The sequence below is a fragment of the Drosophila suzukii genome, chromosome 2L (genome assembly GCF_043229965.1).
Source record: "Drosophila suzukii chromosome 2L, CBGP_Dsuzu_IsoJpt1.0, whole genome shotgun sequence".
NCBI lineage: Eukaryota > Metazoa > Arthropoda > Insecta > Diptera > Drosophilidae > Drosophila > Drosophila suzukii.
Window position 1 is genome coordinate 14,710,890 of NC_092080.1, and position 27,795 is coordinate 14,738,684.

The window sequence follows — 27,795 nt, forward strand, 5'->3', positions numbered from 1 at the left end:
ATAGTCAATTATATTTGATTAGTATTGCTATATGGGTGTTCGGTTCTAGTCTTTAATTTTTTACAGAATAACAAGAAATGTTTATTTTTTTAGTGTTATTATTAGTCAAACTAGCTCTGGCCTCAAGTAAAACAAAACTTTTTGTTTTTTAATATTCTACTAGATTAGTTTATATCCTCTTCCACTTATACATTTTGTAATTCAACAACGAAAACATGATAATTTATGAATATATTGTTTAGCAAGTAATTTGTATTATATTTTTGGTACCAAAATAATTTCATTTAATTTTTTGATTTGGCGCCTAAATTGCACAGCACACCCTGTGCCCTAGTGTAACGGTTCTTAAGAGGTTGGTATTTTTGAAGAACCACGCAACGTTCATACTAAAATTGCAAAATTGCGAAAAGTTTTGGAAAAGTCCTACCCAATGTTATTTTAAGAATATTAAATAAAAACCGAAATGTTGCGGCAGGAGAACTTGGCGGCCAACTTCTGCGGTCTGTTGGCCACCCAGGGCTACAAAGGTAAGCTGATTTGACACTCTATTTACTAAAGATATCATGACAGACAGTTCCGTTCAAATTGCAGAGAAGGCAAACGAGTGGCGCATTTTGGGTCAGGAGCAGGATGGATCCCTGCTCACGTCCTGGATATTCGAGTACTCGGATGAGGATCAGCGGAAGGAGACTTGCATCGGCCACTTTCATGCCACCAAAAAGCAGTTGCGACTCCTTTGGACCCTGGACAAATGCTGTGAAATTGTCCAGGCAACGATCAATAGTAGTGTCACATTGCTATCCTTTGTGGAGAAAACCGAGGGAAAACTATATCAGGCATTTATTGTGGAGGTGCGCAGCTCTGAGGGCGGCACGGCCACGCCCCTCAACCCGGAGCCCACTCCCCGTCAGGTGATGACCCAGTTTCTGTGGCGCGTGGAGAGCGCAACGCGCACCTGCTGGCAGGACAAGCTCTTGGTACTCACACATGAGGAATGTAGGTGTTCCAATCATTAGTAACCCTACCTGTATAACCCACATCCTGTCTCTTTCCCCAGCCATCAAGCAGTATAGCTGCGTGGTGAAACAGAGCTCCACCACATCTTCGACTGGCGGCGGCGAGGGCAGTGCCTGGCGGCTTGACACCAGCATTCTCACCCACGAAACTCTGGCCAAGAACTTTAGCTGGGCCCAGTGGGATCCCGAATGTCAGGCGCTCTACTACATCCACCTGAAGCCGAAGGCCAAGAGCCTTAGTTTGCTGGACGAAAGGGAGGAGTCTGGCGAGGAGGTTGCCCCCACTTTGAGTCCCACTCTCTCGGCCTTCCAGTTCAACGAGAAACAACCCACGGAAACTGTGGTGGGTGCTTAAGATGCTGTGAAATCCCAATCCCTACCGATATCTATGCTAAAATCTAATGTGCCTACCCTTTCCCTTTCTAGCTGAACATACCCCTCAATTTGCCGAAGCTGCCAAATGGCTCTAAAGAAGAAAATCCAAGCTATGATGACGATGCGGTTCCCCTGCGCGTGCACGATAGTTCGCTGAATCTCATCATTCTGGCAGACACCTCGGGAATGTTTTTCGTGTGCCACTACTATCTATACCAGCCGATGCAGTCGGAGCAGAAGGACGTGCACTTTGCCTATTCGGTGACTTTACTTCACCACGGCTGTGTGGTGCACTGCGTCATGCCAGGAGTGCCCTGGCAAAAGGCTCGTCTGCTCAGGCCCACTTTCGCGCTTCATGGTCAGCATCATCTGCTGGTGTCTTCCGCCTTTTTTGTGCATTTACTGGACGTGGGACTACAGCACGAACCCAACTGCCACATCGTTTGTGCAGCCCACAATCGAAGCCCCGATATCACCCACCTAGTGCCTTTGCGAAAGTGGGGAGCCCTGGCCTATGATGTGGCCACCTTGGATCTTGTCTCCTTGTCCGTGCCCAAATCCCATTTGATCGAGGCCTTTCGGAATGACAGTTCGCTGGATAATCGAATTAGCATAATTCACTACTTCTTGCTGCACTCGAATGACATGGATGTGCTGGCCGAGTTACTGAATAGTATCCTGGAACGACCACTCTCCCTGGATACGGTGGCCCTGCTGAAAGAAGCCCTTGTGGCGGGCAGCTATGCAGCTGCTGTTCGCGGATTGCCAGAGGAGGCCAAGCCACTGATGAGACTGCTACCATTGACTACGGCTGTAGCCTCACGACCAATTCACGCCAAAGTAGCTGATATAAGCGTGGGTCTGTCACTTGAAACGCTGCATAACACCAGCATGATGCTGCTTTCGCCACAGCAGCGACTCTCGCCATATCGCACGGATATCTGGACCAGATTATGGGATCTGCTCAACGAGTCCGCCAAGCAGGAGCAGCCCAGATTCAGTGCTGAGCAGGTAACCGAGAAGTTAATCTTTAGCCTGGCCTGCTATCAGCCGGAGGCACTTTCCAGATGCACCACGCCACTTTCACCGGATGCGGGCACTGGTGGCTTTGGCGACTATAGCAGCGGAAGTGCCTTTCCGTTCAGTAACGAGGTTCTGCCCTTCATCGAATTGGAGGGATGCACGGCCAGCAAGCAGGAGCATGTCATCTCTGTGGTGAGTTGGTATACAAACCTAAGATATTAGTTTTATTGAAGGACGGATCTATCTTTCAGTATCTGCGCGAGCTGAGCGTCCACTTGGTGAAGCACTCCTCGAAACCTCACACTGGATTCCGTTGGCTGAAGGAGACCTTCTTCGAGCGATCTCAGGCTCCGGCTCATGTCCATGCGGTGGCCTCACAGTTTGTTTCGTCGCAGCTGGAGCTGTCGAGGGCTCTGTGCTCCCTGGTTTGTCGAGCTGTGGGGTTGGATGCTCGCATGGAAACCTTGCGGGGCTTTCAGTTAATGTGGGTTGGTTTTGCCTTTCAATCGGATCATTTGTAACTCAAATACGTGATAATTGCAGTGACCAGATGGCTGCCAACCAGCAGCACTCGCTGTTCCTCATCCTTGAACGTTATTGTCTGGCTGTGGAGTCGATTGCCTTTCCCCTGCCAGAGGGGTTCTCCTCGTTCTTCACCTACTTGGGCTATCGGGCCTTGGGCTATGACATGTTCCTGCAGTATGTGGAGAATCATGTGTTCGAACTGCAAGTGGATGTGATGAAGGCCATTGTTTTTGGTGAGTTTTTTGAAGTGATTCATTTGGAGGATTGTTTAATAATTGACTATTCCCTTACAGATATTGAAGACTCTCCACTAGGTATTGAGCGAAAGCTGTCTCTTTTATCAGCTCTTCCGAAACAGAGGGCTCAACGGTTGCTCAAGTGCTGGCAGCATCCGGATAGCCTTATGATTCGAGGCCGTGAGCATGCGGCCAATATTCTTTCTGGCCAGCAGCAGGAGGTGCTGCACCAGCAGAGACCATCGGCCTGTGGGAACCAATCGCGGAACAATGCGCGTAGCGGTAAGAACTAGTTGGATTATCCCCACAAACTTCATCATTTTTAATTTACACACTCTTCACCCACACACACACATCTCGTCCAGCTTTGGGCAAGCCCAACACTGTTGTTTGCCACTCGCTGCTTTTGGTTTTTCTGCTTATCATTTTGATCACGATGGTCCTGAGCATATTGAGATTTGTGTTCAGGCATCGTGCGCTCACTTGGTAGAACGAATACCCCCACCACTGACCGGTAAGAATCGCTGATCAGTGTTCGCCTGTCATTGTCCCATTTGCACAATTTGTATTTTTCAATAAAAATCAATTCACTTTTCTAACTATCACATTTATTGTTCAAGATCTTACTGCCGAAGCCCTGACGCCACTGGACTCCTTTCTTGACTTGCTGACTGCCAAGGCTAGTCTCAACGAATTGGACTACAATCTGCTTATTGAAACGACTTTGAGCTCCATCGATCAGCTGAAGGTGGAGGGTTAACGTGCTTGCAATTTATTTTAAGTAGAATTAAGAGGAGTATGGTATTATATACGTGAGGGCCATCCAGTTTTCTGTTTTGTTAAGTTGAGGCCAGTTCACAGATATTCCAAAGATTTGATGTGTCAAGTTTATGCACTAAGATTTTCCACGTGCAGCTAAATGTATTTAATGTTCAGTGTGCTTTTTTGTATCACTTTCCGGTTCCTATTATATGTAGAGGCTTACATATATACACATTCCATGTCTATTATTATGTAATTTATGTTATAAGTTAATGTACCCACACAATCGTGTACGTGTTTATTTATACTGTATTTATTTTATGTTTGTGCAAAACCAATGAGAGCTTCTGGCTTAAATAAACTAACGATTTATTAAATATGTGTATGAATTCAATTTCTGGATTTTGGACAGGGTGCTTTTTAAAAAGTGTAGCTTTAATTGCAAATTGAATTTAAGACTTTCTTAAGGAAAAAGAGTCTTAAACTAATAAAAATGTTTTTATTTTTGTGTACCAAAGTAGAATTTGGGTCAATTTCACGAATTTTTGTGGAACAGAAAAACATAGAACTGGGAATCTCCTTTTCCAAACACCAATACAACGCTTTTTAAAAATTCGAGTGCAAATTTGAAATGCATTATAGAGGTTTTCAGCTGCTGAACGTGGATTAGTAATAGAGTCACTTAAAGTTTTAAAGGGAGAACGAGAAAACGAAAACGAATTTTCCATTCGATAAAATGTATGCTTCAGTTAGCTAAGTTCAGCTTTGCAAGATATATTTTACCTATAGATATTTAGTTTAAAGTATCTTTATTTCAAAAAAATTATGTAGAAGGCTAAAAAAAAATTATAAACATTTAAAAAACAATACTTAGCCTACTTTGATATTATTCTGATTGGGATTGTTAAAGCCCGCTTGTTGGATTGTGTTCGAGGGGGATTGCGGTCGACATTGAACCGCTGAGAACTACCAAACATCAAACTGCAACTGCAACTCGTGGGAGTTCCCAAGCGAACTGTTATACGCCTGAATCAGCTGCTGTGTGGACCCTGATGGAATCCAATCTGGCTGCAACATGTGGACATCATGACCACGATGTCTACGCGGGACTTTTAAAATATGTTTCTAATAAATTCGACAGGGCTTACATATTTATATGCAAGATATTTTATAAAATAATATTATAAATATATATAATTTAACCAAAATAATTAATTCTATTCCAAATTCTGCCAGGAGCTTATGAATGGGTTCAACTTCATTGCGATCAATTTGGCACTGATGTGATGTTGACAGTGGTAGACTAAATTGCAAGAAGTTATCAATTTTTTATTGCAAAAATACAATTGAGAACAGAAAATGTGATAGCATGATGATGAACGGCGTGTTTGAGGACTCCTCTTTTAAAGCTGGAGCATTCTGCAGAAGAATTTAGGAGTTCACCGAACCGCCACTCATTTTGGCGTAGTCGTCAATATGTTCGAGCAAAACCGTGGAGAATTAAACAAAACTTTTATAAACATTTAAGTTTAAGTTTTAGAAATAGGAAGTCATTCTATTTCGGTCATTTAAAAAAAGATAGAAAGTAAAAGTGTGTTTTGTCTTCGTGTAACAGTGAGTTAAGTGAATTAAGGTCTAAAAATAAAAAATAAATTTTTTAATTCGTAAGCTTTTATTTACTACTGCAATGGATAGTAAATAATAAATATTTTATAATACATTAAAAACCATTTAAACCTTTTTTTAACTTCAATATATATTGGGGTCACAAGTTCACAGTCAACGGATTCACATCGTTGATCGTTATGAAGCGAGACAAGTTGAATTATTTATTAAAAAAAATTTAAATTGTTATGTTCGATAACTAATTTTTTAAAGGACTCAGGGATTAAATACAGAATAAATTTCACATTTCTTATGCAATATTTGCGGGCAGATCAAGTTTTAAAGATATTTACAATATCCGACAAATTGCTTGGAAAAAATTGAAAACAGAGACGATAGCTGGCTAGAGAAAAAAAAACGTGATATCAAAATCCGAAGCCGACCTATTGGCGAGGGAACCTCTCAAGCGAAGATTTGCTATAAGCTCTGAGGAGTTCTCACTCTTGATGATCAGTGGGACTGCCTAGGGCGTTTCGAGAATGATACCAGAGAAATGTTATTCTCGGGCCCATCCAAAAACTTGAAATACGATAACACCAGGATTTTTGTTAGGTTATATATTTTAATGGTTAAGAAATAATAAAAAGAGTACTGGCCATTACTGGCGTGTTCCCCTTAAATTTTCTCTCTTGTGGATTGCGTTTTCACGGGCTCTCTCGACTCTCTGAAATCCATGCGAGAGCGCATAACCATTCGGGAACAAATGGGTCCACAAGATCCACAGAACCCACACGCGGCGGAACCCATTCGCTTCTTGGCAAACTGTTTGTTTATCCAGTTGACACTATGTGGAAAATCGTCACGGTGCGCGGATCAAACGGACTCGAACGCGGAAAACTGCGAGAAAAGCGAGGAAAAACGGGTGCAGAGGCTGATTGGGAAATATGTGCGCCTGAGTTTCCCGGCCAGAAGGCAAAGTGCCAAATGCTCTGACAAATAATTCTGATAATTCTTGTAATAATAATCAGCGGCATTTAAACCAACGAGAAAAGTGTAGTAAAAATTTAATTGTTTTTCGAGTGCCAATCAACAAAAAAAAGAAGGGAAACCAAATCGGAGAAAAACGAAACACTGTTCAAACTCTTATTGCGATTAAATCGTTAGAAATCCAATCTAAAAATGGCCAACAGCCGTGGCAATTTCCTGACAATCGGATTACTTTTGACCCTGATCGCCAGCGGTCAGGCTCATCTAAACATTTTCCTCAATCTGCACGAGGTGTTGCGTTTAATCGGTAAGTTGGCAGGGAAATTCTCTAAGCTTAAGTCGCTCCATGGTTTTTCAATTAACTGGCCAATTATTTGCCACTTTTGTGTGCGTCCGACTTAAAATTGAATTTGATTTATGGCAAGACAAGCTTTCCTTTTTGGCTTTTGGGCAAATAGGCAGAGATTTGCCTGGATTATTTACTCATTTTTCCTGTAAATAATATATGCTTTTAATTGTTTCTTGGCCTCCAGCTAAGAATTTTCTTTCGCATTTTCTTTTGCCAAATTGGACAGTTTATTCGGAAATGTTGATATTTGTCTAAGTTGGTTGCCTTGTTCTTTGTTTTAATTTATTGGTAAATTTAACTCGATAAATAAGAAAGCCAAGTTAATTTAATTTGTAGATTTTTCATCAAAAATTGAGTTTTATTTCTGTCAATTAATATTTAAGTGTTTTCGTTTTTGGAAGACAGATTTTCTTAAACGGTCAATTTACTTAAACCGAATAGAAATTCCGAAAACAAATTCGCCAATAATTTTATTTAGTTATCATGCAGGTTTCTCCTCTTTCTATGAAAAACTTTATTTCTAAGCCAAGAAACATGTCTAACAAAAAATTACATATTCATATTAAGGAATTCAATAATTCTTTAAAATAAACAAGTTAATTTTTAATAACAATTTATATCTTATTTTAATTTTATAGCACTATTAAAATTGTGTTTTTTTTTTAATATAAGAAAACTAAAATTTAAAAGTTTTCCCTTAAGCATTACCATAGTATATCTATTGATACATTATAGTCATACTAGTTTTTTAATTAGTAGTAAAGTAAAATTATTTAAACGCTGTTATTATTAACTTTAATTTCAACTATTTAAAAAAATATTTAAGATGGATTTTGTATTCTTAGCATAACTGGTTTGTTTATCCTCCAGCTGATTACCAAGTTTCCACTTGAGCAAACTAATCGGCTTAAGATAGCCTTAAACCTACACACCTAAAAATTGTATGGGTAAAATGGACCAATAAGGATAGTTAGGTCACCGTAAAAAAAGGTTAAAAACTATTAAAAATAGGGACGTGTATTATGGTCCAATTGGCAATTTGATGGCTTGGGACCATTTAATTATTATATTGGTAAAACTTACCTAAAAGATATTTTGTGTGTAGTTTCATAATTAGTACTAAAGTACTGATGCTGAATGTTATCGTAAACTTAGGGAAAATAATAACACGCTGTTATTTTTAACTTTAATTTTCCCCTATTTTAATCTTTTTATTCGACTGACTGATTTCTTGTTCTTATCGAAACTGATTTGTTAATCTCCAGCTAATAACGAAGTTTCCACTTGAGCAAACTAATCGGCTTTAAGATAGCCTCAAACCAAAACCCAAGTACCTTTAATCTACTTCTCAGTTTATGCCTCTTCACCTCCCTCTACCACAGCTCATTCAGCTCAAGCTATTTTCAACCAGAAAAAAAACACACATAATCCCATAGAAAAGATTGCCAAGCTAATAAAAGTGAGGAAGATTGTTTTACAATGTGTCACAAGCACAGACAAAGAATTTACAACCCAGTGAATATAAAAAATAAATCAGTAGCCCAAGGAAAGGGTGGCCGTCGTGTTGGGACAAAATCCATGTGGAATCGTAAAACACATGCAAAGTGTTTGTTTATATATATAAACAGGGAGTACAAGGTGGGTTCGGGAGCTGGAGATAGGGTAAAAATTATCAAAAATTATGTTGTAAAATTTACAACACTCGCGTGTTTGTGAGTGTGCAAACAGGCTGGGTGATTGATGGGCGTCAGGGGTTCTAGAGTTCGGGAGTTCTGGAGTTCTGGAGTGGGTCCACAGATTGCATCGCGTCACTTGTGAATAACTGGGTAAATATTTGCTCTATAGTGCAGGGCTAATCAGGCGCTTATCTAGTCGCTTATCACCGCTTGCCACTCGTCGTAATTCATGTTTGATTCGAGTTCTGGGTTATGGGTTCTATATACCAGGTTCTGACTTCTTCACTACTCCAACTTGCACCTTATCATCAGTTAAAAGCGCCAGCAGACAATCAATCAAAGGTGATATGGCAAGTGGGTGTGATGGGTTTTGGGTTGGAATGGGGATGGATGGCTAGTTGAGGCTTTCCACTTGACATGGCCCCGGGAAATTTATTAGTTGTGTCAGCCGTATGTCAAACGAAATCAGAATTAAAACCCATTAAGCGGTGGCCGCTATTCATTTTTTTTCTCCTGACTCCTCCAATTGCACTTTCCCCTTCGGGGGTTTTTTTTTCGGGATTTTAGAATGTGGAAAATGGGTGCTGGGTGGGTTTCGGGTGACGACGACACCCTCTCCAATTATTCAACACTGACAGCGGGTTGCATGCCTGACCTACTTTTCGATCCGCCAGCTAGGTGTCACCTTTATTTTATTTTATTTTATTTTTTTAGCGGTCGCTTCAAAAGCCTTTGTGTGAGTGCACATCAATTAAATTGTCAACCCGGGCAGCAGCAGCAGCAGCACTAGCAAAGTGAAGGAGAATCGCCCGAAGAAGAGTTTTATGCACTTGCAGCTGCGGCATGGCATTCACTGTTCGTTAGGTTAACATCCACACCATATAGCATAGTAAGCCATAAAATACCACACCACATACCCGTATTGCCACCCACTTTTTTTTTCATCCCAAAGTGCGCCCCAAATTGCTGGGCTCTATGTAAACCATGTCAGGTGTGGATCAAAAAAGGGGGCGTGGTGCTGTCTTCTTGGTTCGGTGGTTCTGTGGCTCAGCTCGTTAGCGAAATGAGCGGATATGTAAAGTCGGTGCAGTTGATGGATTTTGCGGTTGCAATGAGTGACCAGAAGGGTCTGGTTGAAAGACGCTTAAAAGTTGCCAAGTGTCGGCAAAAATTATGATGGTTACAAGTTGGGAACACCATGAGATAATGAAAGGAAAGATGGTAGACAGTATGATTTGATTGGAAAATTCATTTGAGATAGAAATAACTAATTCAAATTTATAGGTATTACAACTCATTTAACTTTTATTTTTGGTAGTCTTGTTCAGATAATACAATTCCGTAAGATTATGACCCCTTATTTTTAGAGCATCTTAGACAGTCCAGTTGTACTCGATAGCTTTGTACTAAATAGATAACAAAGAAGACTTTTTCAACGTATCCATATGGTAAACTAGTATTTTACTAAAAATATCCTTTATCATTATTATTATTATCATCATTATTCTATCCCTAATGTTTTAAGATTTATATAATTTATATTTATATAAATTAAATTTTCTGTGGACTTTAAAAATAAATTTAATGTTTTGTTTTAAAAAACCCTATATATAATAATAATCTATAAATTTCCGCATAGATGTATGAAACAAATGGATCTAAAACCTAGAAAACCAATTAAAATTGTACTCCCAGAGCCACCAAAAATTGTTCGCATAACACCATACCAATTTTCACAGTTGAAAAACTTTTCCCTCTAACTTGGCTCACCGAGGCTTTCAGGGTTGCCCAACTTTGTATCCCTGGCAGCTGTCTGAGCAGATCCTTAGATCCACGTAACCCACGGACATTGCCAGTCACGTTTCGGGTCTGTCTATCAACACTTGCTAATCTCAACCCCATCTCTCTAAATGGTTTGACACTTTCAACTGGCGCGGGCCAAAAGATTCATCATCTCGAATTGAACATGATTTTCCGGCGCACAATGGAAATTGTTGCCAACTCACGTTTGGCTAATAAAAGCAAAGAACATTTGGCCGAAATACAAAACATATTTTCGGCAAGTAATGTGAACTCAATTAGAGAGCAGCAGCAGCAGCCGCATCATCAGCATCCCCGGGAAGCCTGGGGAGCTCAGAACTTAAGGGAAATCTCTGTGTGCGTGGCCAAAAATGTTTCACCCTCGGAATAATTAATGCTGCAGTTGGAATCGAAGGCATTAGATTTGCCCGAGCATGCGGCATGTGTTGCCAACTTGCCACGACACCATAAACAAGCGGTTGTCGTTGCCCCCTGCCACCTGTCTCCTGTCTACACGGAGAAAAAAAATCACCAAAATAAATTCATCTAAGAAAAAAATTACTTTTAAAAGTTAAATTGTGGTTTGGGACTAATACTGAAATTGTTTGGAATAGCCGCGTGAAACTTGCTAAAACTTCTACTAATTGGATGGGTTTTATTTATTTTAAAAGCCATGGCAACATACCATGTTTGTTTACTATTTTACATAAAAATGTAAAAATGTTGTGGAGATGTATCCCATTTCGAGGTTCCCATGACTTTTTAACGTGTTATGACCATCAAGGATCAAACAGAAATCTAAACATTTAAATAACTTGTCAGTTTTTCGTATTTATTATCTGCCTGTTATTTATCACTGGCATATAGAATTATTGATTATTATATTTTCTTGGTAAATCTTTAGTCGGAATGCGTCTTTTATAATTTAAAGTTAAAGATCGTAAGTTCACAACATTTTGAGATACTTTCTCTGGGTGTACTGATCCATCCAGTTGCCAGGTTGTTATGTCTGGCTTCATGCAGAGTTAAACGCGTAATTGGCAAATGAACAACACGGACGGAAGGCAGAAAAGTCGATGCTGCTGTTGCAGTGACAAGGACGATGACGCAGCCGCGGTGGCAACAGCAGCAGCAACATCCAATGCTGCAACAACAGCGGCAGCAACTTTGTGGCAACAGCATGTGCAGCTATTTGCGAGTTGGCCAGAAATATCTGTTGCCACTCGAAATCCAGCTGGGAATGCTACTCACGTGTCACTGGCATTACATCTATAGGTCTTTAAACTAGGGTTATGTGTCACAAATATTGCATTGCTATAAAAGTATATAAGAAAGAAAAAAGTATTACTTATTTAATAAGAACTTAATTCTCATGTTTATATATTATTTTTGAGGTTTAGATTAGGTAATTATGAATCATATAAAGAATCCATTTTTGTGATAATATTAGATACCACATTGTATACTACTTTTTCTGTGTGCATTTTGATCTCTATCCCCTTATTATTGACGAGTCATTGTGCCGTTATAGGCTTTCACCCCCGTGTGTTGCATAAACATCGCTATGCAACATTAACAAAAAAAAATCGGTTATGGTTAGGTGACCACGCCTACGTAATTGAAGCCACCACTTGCGCTTAATTAAATCACTAAATGATTTGCGGATGTTGATGTTTGTTTAATTATGGTTCAGGAGCTATTATGGGTGACAATAATAACAAGAAATCATAATCATCACGCTTCCACACCTACAAATAGATTTCCCAATCCCAAAGTTGTGAAAGTTTTTTATATAATCTAATTTTTGAGATTAAATTTATTTTAAATATACATATACATAAATTGAGTTAATTCTCAGTGTAAACTCTTAAAAGCTTTAATGTTTTAGTTTTAAAGCGTACTACATATATTATATAATCGGATTTTATACCGACATATAAATAAATCGTTTATTATCTTGTATGTTTATTACAATTTATTGGCTATGCAAACTTAATCGTCGCCAGTGGCCATAAACATTTAATGATGTTTTTGATTTATCCCTCTGAAATACGCATAATTCAAGAGAAGCTTTTAAGGCCACTAGTTTTTAAAGAGCTTATAGAAAAGTTAGTCCTGAATATTTAAACAATTTAAAAGCAGGAAATTGGCAAAAAAGTGAAAAGGTTAGGAAGCTAGAAATTTAAAGAAATTAAGATGAGTAAAAATATAAACTCTTTCAAGTGCCCACTTCCATGTCAATCTTTATAATTTATGGCAATCAACTGCCCCCAAAAAAGGCCAAGAAAAAACGAAACCAAATTAAACTATCTGTAATTGCTTTGGGCCAGCCCATTTATCCGGCTTTCAATTAAACTAAATTTATTTAAATTAAAATCATATTTCACATTCCAATTTAGCAACGCCACGAATTCCCCAAAGTGCTTCACATATCAAGTCCATTTTCACCCCCTCAGAGAAAAATTGAGTTTCCCCAGTCATATCTAAAGTGCTTCAATGCTCGGTCTGTCAGTCAGTCCGGACTTGTTATCAAATTAATTTAATCAGTTTCAATTGTTTATGTTCTTTTGGACTTCTTACTGGGGGTTCCATTTTCGGTTGCACTTTCTTCTTTTTGGATTTTTGCATGATTGGTGGCGGTCAGACACGAAATGGGAGAGTTTTCCGTTGCCGCCCAATTTCCACACCCCCAAAAAGCGGATTGTGAATGAGTTGCACAACTTCCAGTCGACTTGAGCTTTTTTCCCCTTATTACGTTTGGAGTTTATATCATTTGGTTTTTATGATTTCGTGTTTTTTTTCTTTTTCCGGTAATTATCTGCCTAGACAAATTGTTGCGTCCATTATGCGGCGGATTTTGATGGCAAACACATGTGGGCAGCTGGAAATAATTCATGAGTTTTCACAAAAGCGAATTTTGATTGCGTGCGGGGATTAAATCAAAGAAAAAGCCTCTTGGATTTATGTTAATCCTTGGGAAAATGCCCAAATCATCTTACCCTTTGCACGAAAAGCTAATCAAATAACCTAAGGGCAAACCAAAAAAAAAACGAAAAAAAAATACCGCTCAAGGGTAATTAAGGCAAAGCTGCTGGCAAAATCACTTTCCCACAATCATGATGGGTGATTAGCAGAGGGTTGTCTTTTCATTCGGCAAATGCATCAGCTAAGCTGCAAATAAAATGTCTAAACAAACAAAGGCCAATGCACGCGACGCGTGCTGGCCAAAAAGCAATTGTATCTAGTGGATACCTACGAAGGTACGCATCCCAACCCTCCACCTCTTTAATCCAAAGTGAGAAAAGTCGCACACAACAATGTCAAATGTAGGAGGATGGGGTATGGCCTTCTACCTTCGCTACTTAATGGACCAGAAATGCGTGGTGCAAACAGCAGCTCCCCCACAATCACAATTCGGTGTCCCTGTCCCTGACCCTCGTCCCTGATCCTCGTCCCTGCGTCCTGCGTCCTGCGTATGCAAACAAACGGGTGGCGGGGGAATACGTTCGCCCGGAAGCGAAATGCCAGCCAGGATTGCAGGCAGGGAAAACGCCGGCACTACGGCCTGAATGAAAAGCAGGCGGACCCGGCACTTGAGCACGCCGTGGCCTCCACTCCCGGTGTTGAAGCAGGGTCTCAAAGCCAGTTCCCCGGCAGACAGCCACCCCTGGCCAGGGAGGGCATCTCCTCCTCCTGCTCCTCCTCCTTTCATCCCTGCCAGCTACCCGCGTTGAGTGCTTTATTTCGAACCACTGGTGGCAGGGGTAGATGTGGATGTGGATGGGGATGTGGTTGTGCATAGCAGGGCCAGAAGCCTTCGCCTGCAGGCAAACTGCAGGCCGACATTACCAATGATGACAGTGGCACAGTGGTGTTCAATAGGAAATAACCAGGTTTATAATGCACCTAACACAATACATCTGAACTCAGTAATAGAGTTTTATAAGTTATTATTTATGGAAGATAAATAAGTATATTATTCTATTATCCCTTTTAAAAAAATACCTTCTTGAATGCCCCAATGAAAATTTATCTCAACGGGTTAATATTCAAAAAAATTCGTTCTTTGAAGTATCTTTACATTGTAATATAAATATAATAGCATATTATGTTATTATTATTATATATTATTAATCTGTCATAAAAACATTTAACAAATAAAATATGAAATAAATATTTTATAGTTTTAATTTATCTGTACTATGGTTTTGCACAAATTTCTAATAATGTCTAACCATTGATCTTATATTTAGCTTCCTTGTAGCACTTCCTAAAATGTATATGCATGACATAAAATTCAGTGTAAGCCTTTTGATAAAAATGTAATATATTCCGTTTACAAAATTCCTAAAATTAAGGTAAAAAAATAAGTAGATTATTTTTTAAAAGGTTCACCATAATATAATTAAAACAAGCATGCTTTTATTAAATTCAATGTCAGTCATTAATTCTTATTATCTAATGTTATTTTATAGTTAAGACTACCATTCATTAATAATAAATACAAATTACGTTTCTAATATTGTTCTAAAGTTTCTGAAGAGTACAAAATCGAAAGTGATATTTTAGTTAGCTATCCTAAAACCTTTTTTTATTCCCATATTTTTTCTCTCCTGTATTTCCGATACCACCAGTACCACTGTCGTACTTCCCATGTTTTTATTGCTGGCAAATTCCGGCGGGCGCCTTGCGAACCTCCCTTTTCCCTTGATTACCCACCACCCCTCGCCATCTCGAGCTGACTCTCGTAATGAGCCCGTAAATTATTTTTTATTATTTCGTATTTAATTTTTTCATTGGCCGCTATTGTTCCTTCGCGCTACTCCTTTACATTCAGGACACCGACAGGAAGAGGGAAAAAATGACGGCGCGTGTGTGGCATCCATTTGATATTCGGAATTGATTGTGGGAATCGAATCTGATGGGTCTGATAAATATATGTATGTATAAAAAGAAGAAGGGAGCCACGGCCAATCGATAATCAACGAGATGCCAAGGCACAATTCAGCACTAAAGTTGCCTAAATTAAGCGTATTATGGGGTCTGTCAGGGATCCATTAACAAAATGCTAATTACTTTCCGCAAAATTATCTGCTTCCAGCACAAAAATCCATAAGCACATATTTCACGAATGCAGCTTATTGGAAAATTTCACACGCCCGCACAGCAAGTCAGCTTCCACAGATGCAGTGGCACCAGCTTCCCACGCACAGGGAAAAGATAGGAAAATATGGGAAAGTGGGGGACTTTCCCTCTATGACAACACATCTGGGCGAGAGTGTGTGTGTGTGTGTTTGCTTGTGTCCTGATAACATAGATGGCAATTAACCATTTTCTGGAGCACTTAAGTGCCGAAAAAAACGATATACATGTGGGGCCTCGTAATGAGTTTCTTTTCGGGGGGGATAATCCCAAACTTAAACTAACAGATGGGAGGGGGAACCACTCCGGGGAAAGCCCATACGAAAATATTTAATGCAATCCCCAGCTAAGATTAAATATATACCAAAGTCTGCCATCCAGCAAGAAAATCTAATATAATATAATATTATCTAGTTCTGGATAATCTGATTCTTAATAATCGATAAAACTGTGTCTAGCGATTTTAAATGCTTTATAATCCAGAAAATACAGAGATCTGGATTGTTTAATATGCATAGCATTCTGCATTTTATAAAATATTTTTAAAAATTCCTTAAACAAAAGTTGAAGCATGAATAAAACCATTTTATTTGCAAAGTTTAACACGTTTAACAAAAGTTTTGCAAAGCAGCTTAAACTTCCAAGCGTATTTCTTCAGCATCATAAAAAACAAACTTTCGTCCAAAAGCGTGCACAAACTAAATCCCATAACTCATACAAAACACTCTCGACGAAAATTCCGAAATTGCAGTGCGTTCGATTGACCCAATTCTCGTTTCTATTTTTTTTTTGGACCCGCCTTGTCAGTCACTGATGATGGAACTCAACACCCTCGGACATGTGCCGCCAATCATTCCCCAACAATTTCGCGCTAATCGAAATAACCCAAACATTATGTGTACCCCTCTCTCGGGTATTATTTGACCATAGCCATATAATTTATGTCTGCAATCCGACGACAGTGAAGAGAGATCTTTTTCCATCTGCGTTTGTAATTTTCCTGTCACGCCCAATGAAAAGTCCACATGGCACGTAAAGAGTGGAAAAAGGGGACAGCTACAGCAGAATCCTGATTATTCTGCGGTTTATTTTAAGTTTAATTAAGCGATGATATGGAATATTTATAAATTTCATTTACCACGAGGGTAAAATATGGTGGCGAATGGGGAATGGCGAGGGGTTTTTGCCAGATTCGTTCCACGGCGAATGCAATTCGCTCTGCGTTCTTCCGTGAATTAGTCGCGGTTATTATCATGTCTGTTCCCCTCTTCGTTTATAATATTTATGTATCTACATTGTACAATGCTTATAGACTGGGTTTTCTTCGGTGTGGAGCGTGAAATGTTGGCTAGCTGGAGGGTGAGTGGCCATTGGCAACATTGTCATTAACATATTTAAATGTGGGATAAGCCGGGGGTGTCGACCAATGAATAAATAAGTGAATGAATGTATTCAAATGGAAATATATTAAGTGAGCGTTAAAGTAGCAGTCTTATGAATGAATTTGATATGGTTTCCTTTTTTAAATTTGTAAATAAAATAGGACCCATTATATTGCATTCCCAAGCAAATAATTTACTCATTTAATTAGGGTTCTAAATATTTTTTGTATACTTTGTATTGTATACCCAATTACCTAATTCGCTATATTTTTCCAGTTCTTGTTTAAATGGTACATCATTATAATGCTTACCATTTAACCACTTAAATAAACATTTATTTAACATCCTGTAAATTACTTACAAACCCCCACACACAATTATCCCACCGCTAAGCTGTGTTAATTACACAGATCTTAACATATATATGTATTTTTTCCGTATTCCACTTATCCACCGGACTTGATGAGTAAAACAAACCGCCAAAGAGAATAAAGAAAAGTACTGGGAAAAAGCGTACAAAAGCTTCAGCTTCGTGTGTGGTAAAGTTTACACTTTTTTCGGTTGGATTTTCTGTTTTATTTTTCGACCCCTTCTGCATCGTCACGTTTACAAGATGATAAAGCCTCAACCACTTTTCAACGGCGAATGAAAACAAAACCCCAAATATACATATGTAGATATATTTGCCTGACCCAAAAAACACTTGAAACAAACAAAAGCTGAAAACTTTTTGGGGTGTTACTTTTTTTCGGTGCGATTTTTTTTTATTTTGGGGGGGGGGGCATGGGTGACAATGTCCACTTCAGTGGGACCAACGCCTACGCCAATGCAACAATGCTAATCTGCTCTTCCTGCTGCCTTTCTGCTCTGTGTTTTTTTGTTTTTTGTTTATTTGTTTGTTGCCTTGCCTTGCCGCCAGCTGCTCGGCAAAATACACAAAAAAGTCAATAGTACGGGTCCGAGAGCCAAGGACTACGTAGCAGCTCACTCGGTCAGAGTCATAAATTACCGCATCCCTGGGGTGCTATTGAAAAATATGTGCGTTTCGCTCCCTGACGATCCGCCTCTTTGCCTGTTTGTTTGGGACCGGGGCTCGAGAACCGGCCCTCAACGATGCCCCGAGGAGGCTCCGCCGTTGGCCAAAATTTTGGGCTGCTTCTCGACTGCCTTGTCAAAAATTGTTCATAAATTGTTGGCTCCACCCGAGTGGCTGAACTGAAATTTCAGCACAGGAAGTTGCTGTTTACTTAACACACAAACACAGACACATGTGACTTTGTCTTTTGACTGCGGGCAGTTGGCTGTTGGCCACCCATGGAGGAAGCTGCATGCATATCCAAATCCACAACGCACATTAGGAGCTGACCCAAGCAGACCCAGCCGTAAACCGCAGGGCAGAGCTTGGGGCTCCGTCTTTCAGGTGAAGGTGGTGCCACCTGTCCCCCAAAAACCCAACCCAGCCATTTCTAACCATTTTAACAGTCCCTGTCTCGTGGTGGTCGACCCACCGCCCTCGCTTTATGACTTACCATAAATTTTATGACAGCGCCTAGACACCGATATACAGACGGATTCGGAGATCCCTCAACCAGAGGTGATAAAAATTTCATTACGTCACGCAATGCAGCCAGGGCAAAAAGCTAACACAGAGAAAAGTAGGGGAGTTAAAAAATATATATTCATAGAAAAATTTGTATTGGTTTTCTGATTTAAATCTAAATTTATAATGTCATTCCAATTTGTCATTATTTAAATCTATTTCAATTAGTATATTTTTAGCCTTTTTAGTATTTTCTTAAAAGCATTTAGAACTATAGATATTAGAAAAATGTACTCTAAGTAGACTCTAAAAAAGTAGTACAAATATATATATATAATATACACATTGCAATAAATTCAGTTTTTGTTAAGAACTGATTCAAATCAATTTAAATTAGTATTATTTGTTTAGTATTTTATGGTATAAAAAGGATTTAGAAATATACGATTTTTTCCCTCAGTGTAGTCCCTGAGAAATTGAAAGAAAACTTGGCACCAGTGGCAACTTAATGGCCAACACTGTGGCAGAAATCCCTGTCGAGGGCGGTGCCCGGAGGCAGGACTGATGGATGTAGGTGGGTGTTGCCACATCTATACCCTGATTCCCCGTTGTCTTTGCCAGGTGTCGGTTGCTATCGGTCGGATAATAATCACATTAACTTCTCCAGATAATCACATTAAATTTAAGAGCTCGCCAGTTAATGCTCCTTTTGATTTTTTATGAGTCAATAAGACTACACTCCAGTTCAGTTCAGTTCACTCCCAATCACTCCTTTAATGGAGGTGAAAGGAGAAAGGGTACTTCAGCCATGTACCAACTTCACATTTGCGGTTCTACTGCGCACCTGGCCAAGTGCTCACCGAAGGGCTTATTACTCCTGGATATCAGCCAAGTAGCTCAGGCATTAGATTAATTACCGATTAGTGGCGGAATAATTAAGCTGTTTAATTGCCTTGACCCAAATGGGTTTCAGTCAGGAGAGGTCCTTTTAAGTGTGCTTCAGAATTTCCTTCACGGGGCTCCTAAGATAAAATAACTTGAAAGCGATGGAGGTCATTTCCATGGGAATAATTGTAGAATTTTTAATGAAATAATTAAATTTAAAACTATATAATATCATTTAAAATTAAAAGGATCTAAAAATATTGAAATCTTACTTTTTTCCTTCGACATAAAAAAGTTTCTAGACACGAATTTCTTTTTATTTTTGTCTTAAAAAATGTTTATGGTTTTTAAAATTCAGTTCATTAAAAAACTTCTAGCTATTTAAAGCAATTAAATTTAATAGTTTTCAATGTTATACCTTTCTTTAACATTTTTAGAGCTAGGATGTGCTAATTAACACTTACCCTGAAGATAGCTCAAAAATCATTAAAGGCTTTTTTAAGGAGCACATGTTTTTAAGGCATTACCCTCTCTTAACTAGTTAAGAACTTTGCTGCAATACATGGGAAATTTACATTTTTAATTGAAGAACGAGAATCAGCTAACGAAGCTTATGGTAAGACAGGCTGCAGTACATTCCTATACCCATTACCAATGCCGATGGCCAAGGCCAGGCAAACGCCATAAATGTAATGCGTTTCTTTTATGGGCTTTGTCATAGAAATCCACCAACAGTTGGCAACATAATTTATGCACCGCAGCCCGCCTTCCTGCGCGGAATTTATGGTCTTGGCCCGAGGAGAGCATCCATCGCCGGGCCTCGTCGAGGTGATAATGTTAAGGGAAAACACACGATGGGATTGCGTTTGAGCTGCAGGCTGAATATAAGGCCATAACTATAAGAAGAGCCACAGCATCCATGGTATAAAGACCAGGCCAGAAAGGAACAGAACAGAACGAAACAGAACAGACTCAAAGACCAAGGCAAATAAATTGCAGCTGCTCGAGCGGGGCGATGAAATACAAATAGAAATACTTGGCAGCTACTGGACGTTGGATGAAGTCGCCACAGACTTGGTGGATTTGCAGGATGGGGGGTACTCGGGATGGGAGTCACACTGTCAGTCGCAGTCACTTCACATGTCCTTTGGCTTGTTTGTCTTACACTCTGACGCTCCGTGGATCGCAGCCGGGTGAAGTAAAGTTGTTTGGCCAGACAAGACTTGGCCAAATGTCGGGCCAACGCAGCCGGGCACGAATCATGACCATTCGGGCATAAAAATTACCTTTCCTTAGCCAATTGTTCACTGAAAGAAATGTCTTACAAATTGTTTATCAAACAGTGTTAAAATTAAAATAAAATATTTTAAATTCTTTACTCTTTTGATCGTATATCACTTGCTTAAAATTCATTTTAAAGAGCATCTCGAAAATATTTTATAAAGGGAGTTACAGATATTCTATTGGTTGTTAAAAGATTTTTATAATGAATATGGTCTGCCTACAAATATTCTATATTCCTTCTTAATAAATATATTCAGTTTGTCAATATTATTTATAGTATTGTATAGCTCTTATATAGGGGTTATCTTAAAATATTAACAATTTTGTTGCCTGTATTATTAGTTACTTTTTATAATCTCTAAAAACATTATTTAGGTATTTAAATTATTTACAATTGTTTCATATCTATATTTGGCTAATATTATTATTTTTCTCAGTGCAGCCTCTTGCAGACTCCTCTTGACCTTTTATGGTTAGCTGGAGTCTCAGTTTCTCGTCTTGCCACTCGACTCGCCTCCGATTTAATCAGCCTCGCCGGCTAACATATAATTTTGTGAATTGCAAGCTGCATGATAGGGACAATGGGCATGCACATAGTTCCCAGGCTGAAAAGCAATCTCCTTTTCAAAGGAGGCCAGCAAATTGAATCCGCTTGGGTTATGATGTACTTGCCTTTGGCTTAGATAAATTTCAGCACCGCCGCCCTAGTATGCAGATTGAAATGGCAGAGCCCATTAGATGCCCGAAAAGCCCGCGGTAATGACCCTAAATCAGCATCAACTTCTAGGCCAAATGCCCAACCAACTGAATGTCATCATCGGCCGCGGGACTTTCAGCAGATAACCCCATACCCAGATCGTAATAAAAATGTCGTCTGACTTTCGAATGGGGGTTGTCTACGTCTGGGGTTCTCGCCGCCCGACTTTGGGTCCCTCTGTCTGGGTTTAATGCACAACATATTCATGTGTCAAAAGACAATTTCGGATTTATGGCCTGCGAAATCCCCCCCAGAAACGAAACGAGAACCAACGAATGACGCAATGTGGGCGAACAACCAACAACCCAACAATGACAAAAAATATGTTAAGAAAGCATAAAATGATATCCGAACTACCCACTATGATCTGGTCGGGGTTTTGAGTCTGGTCTGGTTTGGAAATCTCGCTCATGTCTGCCTTGGGTTTGCATAAATTAGGATCTGGACGGGTTGCTGAAAGGAAAAGGAAGTTTGGGCGGGGAAAATATTCAGTTGGTGGCGCAAAAAAATGGCCATTTGCTTTTTTTCACATACCAAAGCTGCCTGCGTGTGTGGAAGAGTTTTCCTCTTTTTTTGCGTTGATGCGTTTGCTATGGCATTTTTAGGGTTGTAATTGAAATTAAATAGATGTCGTGCTATGAATTCAAATCGCCCTCGTTTGGCCTGCAAAATGGGGGTCTTAAAGAGTTAAAGATGATATATTTTTTTTTTGCAAAATTGAAGATTAAACTGGAAGTCTTAAAGAAATATTAAATTTTAGTCTAGAAGTGGCGAAAGTTCTCAGCTAGATAGTAAAATATGCTTTTAACCGAAATTTCTCCTTTTTCCGTCATTTGCAGCAGAAATGTGTGTACTTAAACTGAACTCTTTCCCCTAGAATTTTATATTTTTTTATCAACGCCCAGCGAGAAAAGCAATTGCTTTTTCCTCCCCTACAGACTTATTTCCTGCACTTGGGTAACTATTTTCGCACAGCTTGAACAACTTTTACTTTTCTCCAAGCGTTGAATTTATGTGTCACTGGCACTTGAAGTGGAAGTTTTTGGGCGCCGTCTACCCGGCTTTTCCCCTTCGTCTTTTAGTCCCCCCTCTGATTGATGTTGGCCAAATCGATTTTCCTTCAAGGCACCTGGCACCCAGCATCCCAACATCCCAGCATCCCCACATCCACAGCATCTACTTCATTTGTTGGGCAATCAGCTCTAATTAGCACTAGACCAAGTTGAAATGCAAAACGCGTCGCGAGGGGAGTTTGAGGGGTTTGAAGGTGGCTGGGTGAGATGGGTTGTTCAAAGTAAATTGCTATTACTTGTCTATAATTGTGTTAGGAGTTGGGTGAAAGTTTTGCATCTGCGGAATTTTAATTGTAATTGTTTTCAAAGTTGAATGTTAGAATGAGTGACTGCTGGAATTTGAAGAAAAAAAAATAGAATGAATGTCTTTGGAAACTTTAAGGGTACTTGAATAGTAAGTGAAATCAAGCTGGCATTATTAAATGTTGTTTCCAAACCATTAATTTTGGGGCTGCATAAATTCAGAATGAAGGAATTAAAAGCTTACAGTTAGCTCATATTTTTGTATAAACGGGCATTTCTTTTTCTGTTTAATGAGCTGCACCTCACATGTCGCAGACCCATTAACCCTTTGACCCCCTACCCATGTTGGCGTTGCAGTTATCACAAGCTCTCTATCTAACTTAGCTGGGTTCATTATGCGACAGTTTCCCATATCTGCTACCCTTAGACCTCGAAGTCCCTTCCCTTTCCCCGATTTCCCCTATAAACTCGCTGGGCTTACTAATTACATTTTCAAGAGTGCAAACGAAGCGTGCGAGCGGCGATGGCGGGGGTTTGTCTGGGGGTTTGCCCCACTAATTAGTACGATATATATGTGCTTATAATGCGGACCGCTTTATGCGCTCCTCTGGCTCCCGGTGGCATGAATAGACCGAGGAATAAGTGGCATAAATTAAAATAAAACGTACAAGTATGAAATGTAACTGCGGCCGGGATACGACTGCGATAAAAATCTAAAATAAACACGCTGCAGCAGCAACATGCAACGCACACAACAGCAGCAGCAGCAACATCAGCATTAATTAAGCATGAACATTTAGCCTGCCCACTCGGCCACGCCCCCTTCATACCACCTCTAGAGGGAGTCGCGTGTCTTAGCCAAGGGTCCACCTTCGGTTTTTATAATTTGATTGATTTATTGTGTATCCCATGGAGGCGCCTCGCAGATGCAATAAAACGAGGGTGCGGGGGATCCCTTTTTTCCTACAAAACGCATGGCTAATTTAATTAAAAATGCATTCTTGGACAGGTAACAGTTGCAGGTTGAACAAACACACGGGCTGTCAAAACTATCTGATCAATTTACAGATAAGAATGCACAGAGGGGTAGGCACGGGGAAAACCCTGGACAGGTGCCAGCAGGTGTGACGTGGGTAAGCCCCTAAATAGGCCTCATTTTAGGTGGAAAATTTAAAACTCTCCTTACTCCTTACCGACTCAATGTCTTTAAGTCCGTCCATCATTCCGTCATTGTTAGCCAACTTATTTGATGATTGTCTACAATGAAGGAAAAAAAGGACCAAGGCGGGCCAAGAAAATTGACAATCACTTTAGGAGCGCGCAGCATGCCATTTAACTCCTTCAATATGTCACTAAAGTGTCTCGAAGGACAGATATTTCCCGAGTCCCGATTCAGTTCCAGGAAAATCAATTTTCCACGCCCCCAATGAGCAGAAGAAAACTGTTATCCCCTGTGATTGATTATGCAGTCGCGTCGAGTGACTGAGCGAAAAGTTTTTCTTCAATTCACTTGGCCCACAAATATATCATTAATTTCGCCTCGGCTGAATGGGATTATCATTGGCATGGCCCGTAAGGTGATGTGCAACAAGCAGTGCACTTAGAGAAACTTGGACACATAATACCCCTGGACATTAAGGAAATTTAATGTGTTGGGTGAAACAGATACATATATAAAACTCAATTCTCATGATAAATGCGATTGTAGATACTTCTTTGAGAAACATACGTATATTTTTTTAAAATTCTGTTTGAATTACAAATTCCAAGCTCATGATAAAGAAGAGTATCAAAACCATATCTTAAAATGTGCATTATTATTTGTATACATTTTTTTTCTTTCAATTAAGGTTTTTATAAATAGTTATATGTAAAAATTAAAAAAAAAAACTTTTTTTAAATATAAGTGGAGGGATACATTTTAAAATAATTTTTCCGAGTGTACTAAATATGTTAACCCTTTTTTCCATTTATTCACAGGAGTCTCGGCGGAACTCTACTACGTGCGGGAGGGTGCCATTAACGACTACGCCCTGAACTTTGCCGTACCCGTGCCGGCAAACATTAGCGACGTGACCTTCACGTGGCAATCGCTGGTGGACCACCCGCTGCCCTACAGCATCAATATCGCCACTTCGGATACGGAGGTGCTGCCCCGGCCCATCCTGAATATATCCCGTATCGGGGATGTGCCCATGGAGCCGCAGACCTGGGGCATTGCCCTCAAGTGCTCGGGCACCAGAAATGCCGAGGTTACGGTCACCATCAATGTGGAGGTCATCCTGGACCGGGCCACGAACAACAATACGAACCTGATCTTTAAGCGGAAAAAGATCTGTTTGAGAGAGGAGCAGGATAGTGCGCATGAGGAGTACGACGATGACGATGTGGACCTGATGCAGACGGCGCGGAAGGGACATGGTAGCGATGTACACTATGTGGATCGCAACGATGAGCATGTGGTGGCCAATGGACACCAGTCGCCGGAGAAGGAGAAGCAGCGCCCGGTGGTCACCGAGTCGCCGGTGAATGTTGGCCGTGGAAACTCGGGAGGATCTAAGCGGGACTTTGATCCCATGTTAAGGGAGAACCTGGTTCCACCCGCCAGCGGACTGGTCACTCTCATTGTGGGTGGTATTCTGGCCCTGGTGCTGGTCTCCACACTCATCCTGATCGCCTACTGTGCCAAGGGTCCCTCCAAGCGACATCCCTCGAACGGGGTGCATCTGATCAAGACCTCCAGCTTTCAGAGACTTCCCACCATATCCTCCACTGCCCACAATTCGATTTATGTCTGCCCATCGACCATCACACCCACATATGCCACACTGACGCGGCCCTTTCGCGAATATGAGCATGAGCCTGAGGAGTTCAACCGCCGTCTCCAAGAGCTGACAGTCCAGAAGTGCCGCGTCCGGCTCTCCTGCCTCGTCCAGGAGGGAAACTTTGGGCGAATCTATCGCGGCACTTATAACGACTGCCAGGAGGTATTGGTCAAGACTGTGGCCCAGCACGCCAGCCAGTTGCAAGTGAATCTCCTGCTCCAGGAGTCCATGATGCTCTACGAGGCCTCGCATCCGAATGTCCTCTCCGTTCTGGGCATCTCCATCGAGGACTATGCCACGCCATTTGTGCTCTATGCTGCCACCGGAAGTGTGAGGAACCTGAAGAGCTTCCTGCAGGATCCGTCGTACGCCAGGAGCGTCACCACCATCCAGACGGTGCTTATGGGCTCCCAGCTGGCCATGGCCATGGAGCATCTGCACAACCACGGCGTCATCCACAAGGACATTGCGGCCAGAAACTGTGTGTAAGTATTACTCTGAAATGGAACAAGAACATCCATTTTAATTAAGGTTTTTTTTTATAAATACCCAAAGTAAAAAGACTTCTAGAAATATTCAGTAATGGGTTCGATTTACATGGTTAAACTAAAATAACTTGAATCAAAATACAAAATATGATATACGAGTTCAGGCACAAGAAAAAGAATTTCATTTTTCATCCAAGTTTAAAATCGTATAATTGTTATCAGTTTATATTTGCATATTGCTTATGGTAATACAATATACCTTGCAAACTTGTACTTAAAATTTAATTAATTTCGTAACTTATTTCTCTCTTTCAGGATTGACGATCAGTTGCGTGTTAAACTCACTGATAGTGCCCTAAGTCGCGATCTCTTCCCGGGTGACTATAATTCTCTCGGCGATGGCGAGTACCGACCCATCAAGTGGCTTTCCTTGGAGGCCTTACAAAAGTCACATTATAACGAGGGCAGTGATGTCTGGTCCTTCGGGGTTCTCATGTGGGAAATGTGCACACTGGGTAAACTACCCTATGCCGAGATCGATCCTTATGAGATGGAACACTATCTAAAGGATGGCTATCGATTGGCCCAGCCTTTTAACTGCCCAGATGAGCTGTAAGTAGTATTAACCTTATATTTTTTTCATTACTTTTAAGATTGTTATACTTTGTTATTTAAACCTTTTCGTATTTTATTTTTGTTTTGTATAATAAATCATGTTGCTCATGTAAATCTTTCTCATTTACAGCTTTACCATTATGGCTTATTGCTGGGCTTCCATGCCCACCGAGCGACCCTCGTTTAGTCAACTACAGATCTGCCTATCGGAGTTCCACACCCAGATTACCAGATATGTTTAACCAGCGGTGCTGAAGCATGCCAAGACCTGTAAATACAACAAGAGGCGACGTCGCAAGATTTTCCAGCAGACCACGTCGTCCACTCTGTTCCCAAAGACATATTAAATGGTAGCGCCTAGATATTGGGGTTAGTACGAGATCCCCAGAAGTATATATGAATGACTTATGAGATAACATGGATTCAACAGAGAGAGAGAGAGGGTGAAACGGCCTGATACCTTCTATCCGCATAACTCCTAGTAATATGATTAGTCAGTAAGGACATGTGACATTTCAATGCAAGAATTAGGATTATAAACAGAACATAAACACCTACTGAAAACCCCTGTTAAGACACACACACACGTTCTCACAATGAGATGAGCTAAAACCCAGTAAAAAGTTATCTTAAGAGGAGACTCCATCATAAAATAGAAAGAAATAGAAAATATTGATATACTAATCGTAGCTAAAGCAGATCCAATAAAATCAGAGTCCCACAAAAAACCAGTGCTAGGATAGGTACCCAAAAAAAATATGTCGTAGTTTCCAAGAGAGCGTTGCAAGTTTGTCATTATAATGGGATTACAATACGATACCGAAACATATATCTATGTAAATGTATTCACGTGTGTGTTTATGTCTAAGAACCGTAGTGCTAGTAAGAACTCGAAATATTTATCTAATGTTAGAGCACCAGCGACCCGAAATCCTTAACCCTAAGTTTACTGCCCCTTACAGTCTCGAGTTGTAAGTTTTTGTGTAATATACTTAAGCAGTTTGCATTAGTTCTTAAGTTACTCTTATGGTTTTCTATGGCAAAGACACAAAAGAAAAACGATTTCAATAAACGTCCGTGCATAATATTTAAAAACAAAACTAAATGGTGGCTTTTTATTCAAGTTGGCAAATGGGAAATGGAACGAGAAGCGCTCTATGAAGGCTCCTGGTAAGTAAGGCATTCTCATTGAGCCCGGCCACGCCCG

At 40.2% G+C, this 27,795-nt stretch overlaps 2 protein-coding genes across 4 annotated transcripts; both read left to right on the top strand.

Moving 5' to 3' along the window:
* The first annotated feature begins 368 nt into the window (after positions 1–368).
* On the top strand, positions 369–4,316 carry pigeon (protein). Of its 3 annotated transcripts, none has more exons than XR_011604292.1 (9): positions 369–527; positions 592–996; positions 1,058–1,359; positions 1,443–2,606; positions 2,666–2,898; positions 2,958–3,172; positions 3,233–3,457; positions 3,796–3,987; positions 4,020–4,316. XR_011604292.1 is itself a non-coding variant. In XM_017090472.4 (9 exons), the coding sequence occupies exons 1-8, from the start codon at positions 464–466 to the stop codon at positions 3,663–3,665; spliced, it is 2,733 nt and encodes a 910-aa protein (XP_016945961.3). In that variant the 5' UTR covers positions 369–463; the 3' UTR covers positions 3,666–3,689; positions 3,796–3,937. The 3 variants fall into 3 exon arrangements, 2 of the variants coding, with proteins under 2 accessions (XP_016945961.3, XP_016945960.3); XM_017090472.4 differs by lacking the exon at positions 4,020–4,316 and adding an exon at positions 3,541–3,689 and having other exon boundaries at positions 3,796–3,937; XM_017090471.4 differs by having other exon boundaries at positions 3,796–4,316.
* Positions 4,317–6,369: 2,053 nt separating this feature from the next.
* On the top strand, positions 6,370–27,693 carry drl (derailed). Its single transcript, XM_017090438.4, has 4 exons — positions 6,370–6,836; positions 24,641–25,970; positions 26,289–26,585; positions 26,719–27,693. Exons 1-4 carry the CDS (start codon positions 6,722–6,724, stop codon positions 26,828–26,830), a joined length of 1,854 nt encoding a protein of 617 aa, XP_016945927.3. The 5' UTR covers positions 6,370–6,721; the 3' UTR covers positions 26,831–27,693.
* Positions 27,694–27,795: the final 102 nt, after the last annotated feature.

Bases quoted from the DNA above. Each gene is read 5' to 3' on its own strand.
- pigeon (XM_017090471.4), top strand. From the start codon at position 464: ATGTTGCGGCAGGAGAACTTGGCGGCCAACTTCTGCGGTCTGTTGGCC. The intron at 528-591 runs GTAAGCTGATTT...TTCAAATTGCAG, and splicing joins GGCCACCCAGGGCTACAAAG to AGAAGGCAAACGAGTGGCGC. The intron at 2,899-2,957 runs GTGGGTTGGTTT...TGATAATTGCAG, and splicing joins TTGCGGGGCTTTCAGTTAAT to TGACCAGATGGCTGCCAACC.
- drl (XM_017090438.4), top strand. From the start codon at position 6,722: ATGGCCAACAGCCGTGGCAATTTCCTGACAATCGGATTACTTTTGACC. The intron at 25,971-26,288 runs GTAAGTATTACT...TCTCTCTTTCAG, and splicing joins ATTGCGGCCAGAAACTGTGT to GATTGACGATCAGTTGCGTG. The intron at 26,586-26,718 runs GTAAGTAGTATT...TCTCATTTACAG, and splicing joins TTTAACTGCCCAGATGAGCT to CTTTACCATTATGGCTTATT.